Source organism: Dasypus novemcinctus, chromosome 26 (assembly GCF_030445035.2).
Source record: "Dasypus novemcinctus isolate mDasNov1 chromosome 26, mDasNov1.1.hap2, whole genome shotgun sequence".
NCBI lineage: Eukaryota > Metazoa > Chordata > Mammalia > Cingulata > Dasypodidae > Dasypus > Dasypus novemcinctus.
In genome coordinates, this window is record NC_080698.1 from 11,110,410 (window position 1) to 11,121,034 (window position 10,625).

The window sequence follows — 10,625 nt, forward strand, 5'->3', positions numbered from 1 at the left end:
AAATGGGTCCCATGAGCACCCAGCGTGTCTGCAGGCTGGAGGGAGGGGACAGGTCTGGCCTGAGCCCCTGGTCAGACCCTCTCCTCTCCGGCCCTGTTCTGCTGGCAGCCCTCAAGCCCCTGTGCAGGGTGGGATTCCCAGGGCCCCCCCGGATCCAGGTGAGCTCTGATCTGGGAATGACACCAGCCCCAAATCAGGAGGAAAAGCCAGACTCTCCCAGGCAAGATGGAAGCTTGAGTGGCTTGAGATTTTGGGGGGCTGCAACTGTCCAGGTACCCTTCTCTTTTGCCCTTTCAGCCCCCTAACAGCCTCTGCCAGAACTGAGCCCCCAGGCTCTTGGCTCACTGCCTCCCCCCTCTCCTCACTCCTCCCAGGCCAGAGGAAGAGACAAAACCATTGCCTTGAGACGCAGAGAGAAACTGAGGCCGGCTGTGGCTGGGTTGTGGTGGCGCTGTGAGTCAGCGGGAAGAGATCAGGAGTCCTGCTTCCCAGCCCAGGGCAGGGGAGGGCTCCAGCCTGCCCTCTGAGGGCGCTCCCCCGCCCTCCACCCCACACAAGGGAGGGGGCAGGTGTGACGCGCAGACGTCCAGCTTGGCCAGGAGCAGCGGAGCCATGAGCTTCCTCAGATCAGAGCCAGTTCGGAGGGCCCCGCTCTGCCCCTGCTCGCCCTGAAGGTCAGGTCCTCCCTGCTGTCTGTGGCTGGGCCTGGGGCCTTGACACCCACCACCCACCTCTGAGCACCATGGAAAGCAGGGAAGAGTGGCAGGGGAGCCTCCAGCCGAGAACGGGGTCATCCTCAACCCCCATCCCCACTCCCCAGGGGCGGAACACCTTTTACACCTTAGATGCAAGGAAATGGGGGGGCGGGGGCACAGCCAGGCCTTGCTCCCTCCCTGTCCTGCACCGTCCCTGCCCCTGGCTGTCCCAGCCTCAGTTCCCCCCGAGGCTCTGGAGTGAAGACAGGAGGAAAGATGTAGGCACACTGCTCCCCTTCGCACCCGCACCCGTCGGGCAGGGTGGCGGGGCACTTCCCGCCGAGCGATGCCTGAAAATCCACCATTCAAGACGCACTTGACCGAGGTGAAGCACTGTCCCATTTACCCGCCTCGGGTCTGAAAATCCCCTTCGGGCTGCAGGGGTGCGGGAGGACTTCGGGGTGGGCCCGCGACTCCTCAGCGTGAAGGGCCGCGAGCCCCGCCCGGAGCGGCGGCCCGCGCACCTGGAAGCCCCCGGGCGCCAGGCGCCCCTCGGCCCGGGCCGCACCCCCCCCGCCCCGCGCGGCCCGGCCCGGCCCCTCCCCCCGCGGGCCGCCGGGGATTGGCGGGCGGGGGGCGGGCCGGGGGCGGGGCCGGGCGCCCTTCATCCCCCGCCGCGGCCGCCGCGTCGCAGCCTGCGATCAGCCGCGAGCCGAGCGGACCGCCGCGAGCCCCTCCCGCCAGCCAGGTACCGCCGGGGGCGCCGGGCCGCCGGCCCAGGGCGCTGGACGCGACGAGCCCCGCGGTGTCCCGGCCGGGCCGTGGCCGGGCTCTGGGCGGCTCCCCTGGCCGGCGCCGACCCGGACGCGCACCCCGGGCTGCGACCAGCCGGAGCCCCGCGCGCGCCGGGCCAGGACCCCGCAGGCGGGTCCCAGCTCCCGGCTTGGGCCGGGCCCGAGGAGGGGCGTCCCGCCGCCTTGGGGCCTCTCGGCCTTGAGAGGGGGGACAGCAGCGGGAGGTCGGTGGCACCTTAGCCTGGGGCCACCAGAATGCCTTGTTGGGGATGCGGGGCGGTACTCGACAGGCTCCCCAGGTCGGGGTCCGCGGGGACGGGCTAGGGAGGGACCCGGAGGGGCACCCAGGAGGGGCTGCCGGCCGCCTCTGGAGCGCTGGCCCGACGGGCGCCTGACAGCAGAGCCGGCCGGTGGCACGCCGGGAATCCGGGTATATTTATCCCGGCGAGTTGGGCAGGGGCTCGAGGGCACATCGGGCCGAGCCACCGGAAGGGCCGTGGGGCACATGCTGGTCCCAGAGGCCGTGCCATCTGCAGCGGGGCCAGCGGGCACAGGGCGCGCGTGGCTCCTCGACCTGCCCGCAGGGTGCCGCTGTGCCCCCCTCCCCGCGCAGCGCCCGGGCAGGGGTATAAGCCTGCCGGGGTAGCTGGGGGCAGGGACAAGGACCTTGTTTGCATGAGCCCGCCCCCACCCGCTTGGCCCCTCCGATTGGCCAGAGAATGCGTGCATTTGTTTACACCGGGGTGGGGGAGGCCCGTGGGGATCCATCCTCTACCCCGGGGTGAACTGAGTCAGGAGCCCAAGTATGGGCTCCGGCAGGGGGGGGGACAGGTCTGAGGAGAGCTAGATCAAAGGCCCTTGCACCCTAGGGATATCTTGGGGGATCCTGTCCCCCAGCCACACCCATCAGCCTGCCAGACCTGTCCTACCTTCCAGGGCTTTCTGCAGCCCTGTGCTGCCCGGGAAGGGGTGCTTCTACCTCCCACCCCTTCCTCTTCAGTGCATGGCCTGGCGGGGGCGGGGCTCAGTTCTTTGTGGGGAGGAAGCAAATCCCTGGGAGGCTCTTGTCTGGGGCAAAGAAAGCTAGTGGGATCAGGAAACACTTCCAATGGGGCGGGGGTTCAGCACAGCCAAGGTGGGCTTCCTGCAAGTGCAGGGGTGGGGGGACCAGGGATGGAGGAGGGGGGTTGGAGCAACTGGAATCAGGAAGGGGAGTCTCTGACTCCTTAGGATTGGGACCAGGTGCCGTGTCCCTGGGGAGCGCCGGGGTCTGTCCCAGGCTGCCCTTGGCCTGCGCTGCTCCCACAAGCACCCTCTGCCGAGTGCTGGTTCTCAGGGCCCACATCACCACCCCCCGCGCCCCTCTCTCCCAGGTGGTCAGATCATGAGAGTTGGGTGCTCCTGTCCTTGCACCTGCTCCAGGTAGCCTTGAAGCCCTGGGAAGATGGAGAAACTGAGGCACAGCTGGGCAGCCTGGGTAGTTCATGATCTCGCAACTAAGTCAGGGAAGGATCCAGAGCTGAACTGGGCCTGTCTCAGAAGTCCAGGCTGGGTGGGGGGACAGGCAGTCAGTTGAGGGGAAACACGTTTTGGGGAGGTGGTAGATCGCAGGCAGGGGAGCTGGGGTGACCTGTGTGGTCTTTGCCGTGGTAGGGTGGGAACCCGGGGGGGGAGATGTTCTAGGGCAGACAGGCCAGGGGCCAGGCCCTACTTGAAGCAGGTGAGGTGAGTAAGGGGCTTGCCGTCTTTAAATGAGCACGTACAGTGTGCCCTGGGCACGCTCGGCCTGGTGGTGAAGGGTGGGCCTTTGAATCCGGCTGGTGGGCCTTTGATCCTTTGACCCTGGATGGGGGAGCTGCGGAGGACCGGGCAGGGCTCCTGGGGGCCGAAGGGAAGGACCAGCTGCTGGGCAGGAGGGGCTTTCCGGCCGGCAACCTGGGGTGGCTTGGTTTTGAATTTCCGCTCTGCAGGCTACGTCCTGTACACAGCCCCTCAGCCAGCACGTCTGCACACGTGCGTCACCACTGGGGGGGGGGGTCACCCCAAGTGACCGTCATTTCTTTATATTTTTCTGATCGTGCGAGTGGACAAGTCAGGGGCACTGAACCGGGGGACTCTGAGCTTCCAGCCTGGCCCTGTGGCCCTAGTAGGCTCAGCCCCACCTTCTGGATGTCCCTGCCCCTGGCTGGTGGGGAGATGCGAGCACGGTGGCACTTCCCGTGGGCTCCTCTGGGCTCCCACCTGGCCATCCCTGCATGCCCACTGGGCCTGCTGCCTCCTCGCTGGAACCTTCGGGCTCCCTCCCCTTGCTCCTTCCGGGGTTCTCTCTCTCTTGGCTGTCTGGCTGTCCCTGTCTCCATCTGGTTGTCCCTGGACCAGCTCGTTCTGTCTTTCCCCTCGCGGGTTGACTCTGTCTCCCTGTGAATTCCTACCCACCTCTCTACATGTGAGTTCTACTTCTGTGCTTTTCTCTGCGTCCCTCTCTATTCACCTGTGTTTCTCGACCTCTCTGTGCTTCTCTGTCCGTCTGGATCGGTGTCCGTGGTCGCATGTAGCTAATGCACAGGTGTTCTCCCCCATCCATCCCTTTTCCTTCCTGTTGCCTCTCTGCTTCCTCCTGACGGTAGAGGGCACCCCTCTTCCAGGCTGCCCTTGCTTTAGCCCAACGGGGGTCTCCAGGGAGTCGGAGCTGCGCAGGCCCCTGCTCCAGCTTTCTTTGGGGTAAGGAGTCCGGCTGTCCAAATATTTGGCCGCCTCCAGGGGATTCCGGGTCAGCGGGGAAGAGGACGGGTTAGCTGGCGCGGGGTCTCCCCTGCCCTCGGGGGGCCACAGGCACGTGATGTCCTGTCCTTTGCCTCAGCTGGGCCTTGGGCTGCACGTCCCTCTTAGCAGGAGGGCAGTGGGGAAGGAGCTGCTGCTCGCCCTGGCACAGATTCAGGCCAAGAGGTTGCAGCCATATAATAGGGGCAGCCTGAGGGTGCAGGGCTGTGCCGGAGGGGAAGCCTCTGCGGCTGCGGCTAGGCCCACATCTCAGTTTCCCATCGGGATCTAGAAAATGGAAAAGGTCACCTTCCTGTCCCGGCCGGGTCTCTCGGATCCTCGTGGACACCTCTGGATGCCTCGAACACAGAGGCACAGACCTCATAACGCAGGGCAAGCGAGCTGGTGGGTGGGGTAACCCACACACCCAATCTCTGGGCCATCTACCTTCCCCTGGGTTGCGGGTCCCCTCCCACATGCCACCCTCAGCCGCGGCCCAGTACCAGCCACTCCCTCGGGATTGACGATGGGGGCTGCTAGGAAGGGGAGCAGGAGCTACTGGGGTCCAAGTGAGGGACATCTTTTAGTACCCTCCCTTGTTCTGAACCCCCTCCCTGCCCTCCCGCAGGCTCGATCCCCAGATCCCTGGCCTCAGCCACCAGGTCCCCACCAATCCCTGTGGCTGTGCCCGGAGTGCAATTCAAATGTCTCGATGAAAGCAGGTTTCTCCATTGACTGGTGGCACGTCCTGGGTGCAGGTGCCCTCTCTTTGAGGCCCGGGGAAGCAGGTGGGTAGAGGAGCAGCTGTCTAGATGGGTGTCAGGCTGGGCAGTGCTAGAACTGGGGGCACCCCCCACCCATGAGCCCACAGAGATTGCCATAGTGGCCCCTCAAGTCAGACCAGCTGCCCTTCCCCCTGAAGTCTGGGCTGAGGGCAGGGCTGCCCAGGCACAGGAAGCCGGGGGGCGGGCATGGCAGCAAGCTCTGTGGGGTCTGTGTCCCCCCAGCACGCGTGGCCACAGGAACAACAGAGGGACAGTGTGGCTGCCTCCCTGGGACCCGGCCACCGCTGCAGACCCCTGGCATCCCGAGCACCGGGAGGAAGTCACGGCTCGGGGCCGCGGGCAGAGGCGTGCTGATGCCAGCCTCCGCCCCGTGCTGGCCTGGATTCCTGGGCCCCGAGAGCTTTAATTAGCCAAACCCAACACCTGCCAAGGTGTGCCTGATGCGTTCGCACCCTGTGATGCCTGCGTGGGCAGGCGTCACCCGCTGCGCCTTTCCTCTGGCTCCTGGGCCCTTCCTGGCCCTTATCTCCCAGCAGAGCAAACAGACCCCGGGCAGTGACCTGGGCTATCGATTTCCTGCCCGGGCCTCCACTGCCAGGCCTGTGACAGGTTCCGTTCTGATGACCCTCCCCCAGGGTGGCAGTGCTCTCTCGGGCCCGTGCCTGGCCCCTCTCTGGGCCCCGGTGGCCCACTCTGGAAGTAAAGGCCACGGAGATGCTCCTCACCGCACGCCTTGCTTTGGCCAAGCCTCATGGGATCCTGGGAGGACAGGGGACACCGAGGTCCAGAGGGAGAACTCCTGGTGTCACAGGCCTCTGAGTCAGGGTGGCCCTCCCGCTTGCCCCACAGTGGGTCAGGACCCGCCAGCAGCTTTCCTTGTGCAGGATCCCTCCTCTGAGCCTACCTGGTCCCTGGTTCAAGGGAGCCCGGGAGGGGGCAGGCCTGAGGGGGGGGCAGGGAGGGGCTGGGGGCCCGCATGCCAGGTCAGAGCCCTTACCCCCCACCTCGGACCCTCCAGCCCCGGCCCTGGCCTAGACTGGAGCACAGGCTCTCTTCACCTGGACTTCAAGCCCCATCAGCTTGTCTGTGACTGTGAAACCCTCGCTCCACTCTCACAAATGCCGTCTACGTCTACCACAACCCAGGGCCTTGGCCCGTGCCGTGCCCCCTCAGCCCGCAGGGCTCTTTTCCATTTCCACACCTCAGGGGTTCCTCCTGGAATTTCAGCATGGGCTCCATCACCTCCTCCTCCAGGAAGCCTTCCTTGACTCTTCCCTTTCCCCTTTTTTTTTAAAAAAGATTTATTTATTTCTCTCCCCTTCCCCACCCCTGTTGTCTGCTCTCTGTCCCTTTGCTATGTGTGTTCTTCTGCGTCCGCTTGCATTACCCCATGACATTGGGAAACTGCGTCTCTTTTTTGGTTGCATCATCTTGCTCCATGTGTGCGTCGCCACTCCTGGGTGGGCTGCGCTTTTTTCACACGGGGCAGCTCTCCTTACGGGGCGCACTCCTTGTGCGGGGGGCACCCCTACGCGGGGGGCACCTCTACATGGCACGGCACTCCTTGGCACGGCATGGGTCAGGAGGCGCTGGGGATCGAACCCTGGACCCTCCATATGGTAGGCAGACGCTCTATCAGTTGAGCCACGTCGGCTTCCCGCTTTCCCCTTTCCTGTGTCCCACCACCATGTGACTCACACTCAGTTGCAGCAGGAGCTAGAGGGTGGAAGGTGTGTTTGGGGATCTCGTCCTTTCCAGACACCACTCTCTAGGGTCTCAGGCCAGCCCAAGGCCCGGCCGTGACTGGTCAGGAGGGAGCAACAGCCACCGGGACTTTTGGCACCTGCCAGCAGCCCCTGCCATGGGCTGTCGTCTCCCCAGAGCCAGTGCCCGGCAGCTAGGAAAGAATATTAAGGCAGAGAAGGGGGCTTTGTCCAGCCTGCCGAGTCAGCACGCGCGAGGGCCTGTCCCAGCCTGCCCAGAGCAGGGGGCCAGGCGAGGGCAGCCCAGGGCCGTGCCAGCCCGACTCTGGAGCCCAGGCGCCAGCACCTCCTCACCCAGGCGGGATCCTCGGAGGGGTGCTGATGGCAAGCTTCAGGGCAGGGGCGTGAGGACAGCTGACCTCGGGAGCCCCGATCTAGAGGGAGAGGGCCCAAGAAGAGAGGCTAGCGTCACGGTCCTGAGCACAGCGGGACGCTGGAGGCATCAGAGGAGGAAGGCAGGTTGACAGGGACCAAGGACGCCAGGTGTGGGGTCCCAGGCTAAGAAACCTGGGGCCGTCAGGGTGTGTGTGGGGGGTTCTTGCCTGTATTGTGTGGCTGTTGCCTGAGGACACTGGGGCCTGGGACAGGGTGGCCCAGCTCCGCCACCCACCCCAGGCCCCTAGTGCTAAGTTTGAGCACCCGGGGTTCCAGATTCAAGAGCAGACCTGAGCTCATCAGGCTCTGGCGTAGGGGTGGGGGTCACAGGGCAGGGTCTGGGGCTCCCCAGAGGCCTCAGGAGACTGCCCCCTGCCTGGTCTCCCCGCTGGCCTCGGCTCTCCTGCTGGCAGGTCTGGCCTTCAGGATGTCCTCACAGGGCCTGGGGCACCAGCCCAGGCACCTTCTGGGCAATAGGCGGCACCCAGCCCCAGAGATGGAAGAGGGGCCAGGGAGGTGTTTCCAGGCCATGTGTGCGTGTGTGTGGCGGGTGCAGCCGGGTCCTTAGAGCCCCAGCAGAGCCACGCCCTGAGAGCAGGGCAGGGGGCGTGACCTGGCGACCAGGCCCCTCGCCAGCTGGCCAAGGCCCTGACCTCCTTGCCTGGGGCTCCAGGAAACCGGGGGTCTGCTCAGAAGGCCCACCCCTGGACAATGGGGTGCTCTTGGCAGGGGTTGCAAGGCTGGACTGAGACTACGGCCCTGAGGCTGCGGGGAGGCCGAGCCCTGTTCTAGGGATGGGCCCAGAACACCCATTTCCTGGAAGGCTCCCCAGGGGCCTTTCACAGCCAGGCGGGAAGGGCCCAGGTGTCCAGTCACCAGCACCGCCACAGGCCTCCTGGCTCCGGGGGGGTGGCCGCTGCGCCTGCCGATCCCAGCGCCAGCCCTCAGCCCACAGAAGGCTCTTTGTTCTGGCGGCCAGCAGTGCCCGCCGGGCGTCTGGGAACAGGGCCCGCAGCCCTCACCCTCTCCCGAGGCCTCTAGCTGTGGGGCAGTGCCATTCTAGGTTGGCCAGGAGGCCCCTGGCACGCAGAGCCAGCGCAGGAAACCGTCTCCCAGGACCCGTGTCGGGGAGGGGGCGTCGGCCCCGGGCCCATCTCGAGTGGGCTCTGCGGGCCTGGGACTCAGCAGCCAGGAATCCTGGCACCGCTGCACTCTGAACTCGGTTTCCCCCGTCTGTGAGGTCAGGGTCGGCCGGGTGACCCGAGACTCCCCAGAGTCTGGCTGGGCTGCCGTGGGGGAGCCCACCCTGGCTGCGGTGTCGAGCTGTGCTGGCCTGGGGACCCAGGTGTCCAAGCCCGCCCTGAGACGGGGCTGCCCAGGACGCTGGCGAGGGGGGCTGTGGCTGTCGACTTCGTGCGGAAGGCCGGGAGGGTGCCCGAGGAGGGGCGCTGACCAGAGGCGCCGCCCGCCCCGCAGGCTCCTGACTCTTGGTGTCCAGCCATGGAGGCGCCTCTGCAAACAGAGATGGTGGAGCTGGTGCCCAATGGCAAACACTTGGAGGGGCTGTTCCCAGCTGCCACCCCCATGGCGGGCAACCCCAGGTAAGTGGAGGGGGCGCCCAGCTGGGCTCAGCGCAGGGCGGGGCAGGCAGGCCAAGGGGAGAGAGCCGGGGGGGGGGCTGCTGCTGAGCCGCCCGCTCCGGCCTGTGCCTGCAGGGTCGTGGGCCCCGGACGAAGCTGCGAGGGCGAGGGATTCCTGCAGAAGAACCCCGGCAAGGAGCCACACTTCACCGACGTGAGCCGGCGCGGCACCGGGGTGGGGGGGACCGGGGGGGGGCCGTTGGCAGCTTGGGTGCGGAGGCGCTCGGGGGAGGCTGTGGGAGGCGGGGGACAGCAGGGGGGGCTCTCCGACGCCCCGGCCGACCCCAGCACCCCTGCCTCCCTGTGTCGCCCTGGTGCCTGCAGTTCGAGGGGAAGACGTCATTTGGGATGTCGGTGTTCAACCTCAGCAACGCCATCATGGGCAGCGGCATCCTGGGGCTGGCCTATGGCATGGCCAACACGGGCATCGTCCTCTTCCTGTGAGTGCGCTCAGGGAATCTTCTGGAAGACAGACTCAGGGGCCGGGAGCTCTAAGCAAGCCACTAAGCAGGACCTCCCAGGACCTGCCAACCCCCTGTCCGCAGGTCCAGGCTGAAGTGGGTCTTTCTTATACTCAGCCCAAACCTCAGCTACAAAAACAACCAAGGCCGGACAAATATACCTCCTGCCTCGCTGCCGAGTGACCCCGCGGAGGTCACGGGCCAGGCCGGCCTTGCCAGCCTGAGTCTGTCCTGCCGCCACATCCACACATTTCAGCTAAACTCCCCCAGGCGGGTCTTGTGTGGGCACACGTGTCTCCACGTGGGGCTCTTCCACGCAGCCCGAATGGAGAGTGCTTATCCCGAGGACATACCAGGGGAGGAGGTGCTCAGAGGGCCCCTGCTGGGGTGCTGGCAGCCGCCCCCGGTGGGGGTCCAGACACCCGGGGTCACTATTTCTGCCCACCCTCCCCAGGTTCCTGTTGACGGCCGTTGCCCTGCTCTCCAGCTACTCCATCCACCTGCTGCTCAAGTCCTCGGGGGTCGTGGGTGAGCCTCCAGCAGGCGTGCAGCAGGGGGAAGGCTGGGGGGGGCACCCCGACTGCCCTGACACCTTGTCCCGGCAGGCATCCGTGCCTACGAGCAGCTGGGCTACCGTGCCTTTGGGACCCCGGGGAAGCTGGCAGCGGCCCTGGCCATCACCCTGCAGAACATCGGAGGTGAGGCTGGTGGTGGGCGGTGGGCGAGTCCCCTGGCTGCCGGGGCCGGCTGACCCCAGGGCCTGCCCACCCCTCTCCCTCCAGCCATGTCCAGCTACCTGTACATCATCAAGTCGGAGCTACCCCTTGTCATACAGACCTTCCTGAACCTGGAGGAGAAAACCTCGTGAGCCCCGGGGTGGTGGGGCCAGCGGAGGCCCTGGCCCACTGCCCACACTCACCCACTGGCCCTGGGGCCCAGGCTGGGCTGGTGGGAGAGACGAGACAGAGCAGACAAGCGCGTGATAGGTAGAGGGGGCAAGGAGCGGCCTGCAGAGCCAGCCTCAGCCCACGTATGGCTGGAAACCATCTGCAGAACCCCCTGGGATGGGGGACACTTGCGGGTGGGGTGGGATGGGGAAGCTGGTCCCCCCAGAGAGCCCGAGCGGGGATGAGAGCGCCGGGCTTAGCTCTAAGCACCTGCTATTCCTGACCCTGGCTCGGGGGTTACCCCACCCCCACCCCAAGAGATTAAGCCCAGGATGTCCCAGGGGCCGGTGACTTTAGACAGCACTAACTGAGCTCCGGCCGTGCTCGTGGGTGGGGCAGGGGGGAGACCAGCCAGCAGAGGGGCTGCAGGGCTGGGGGTCGGAGGGAGCCGCAATTCCACCCTGG

At 66.3% G+C, this 10,625-nt stretch overlaps 1 protein-coding gene across 1 annotated transcript; it reads left to right on the forward strand.

Moving 5' to 3' along the window:
• Positions 1–1,370: 1,370 nt before the first annotated feature.
• LOC131276199 (sodium-coupled neutral amino acid transporter 3-like) lies at positions 1,371–10,285 on the forward strand. The gene is made up of 7 exons (XM_058288940.2): positions 1,371–1,443; positions 8,649–8,773; positions 8,888–8,966; positions 9,137–9,252; positions 9,728–9,801; positions 9,879–9,971; positions 10,056–10,285. The coding sequence occupies exons 2-7, from the start codon at positions 8,673–8,675 to the stop codon at positions 10,139–10,141; spliced, it is 549 nt and encodes a 182-aa protein (XP_058144923.1). The 5' UTR covers positions 1,371–1,443; positions 8,649–8,672; the 3' UTR covers positions 10,142–10,285.
• Positions 10,286–10,625: the final 340 nt, after the last annotated feature.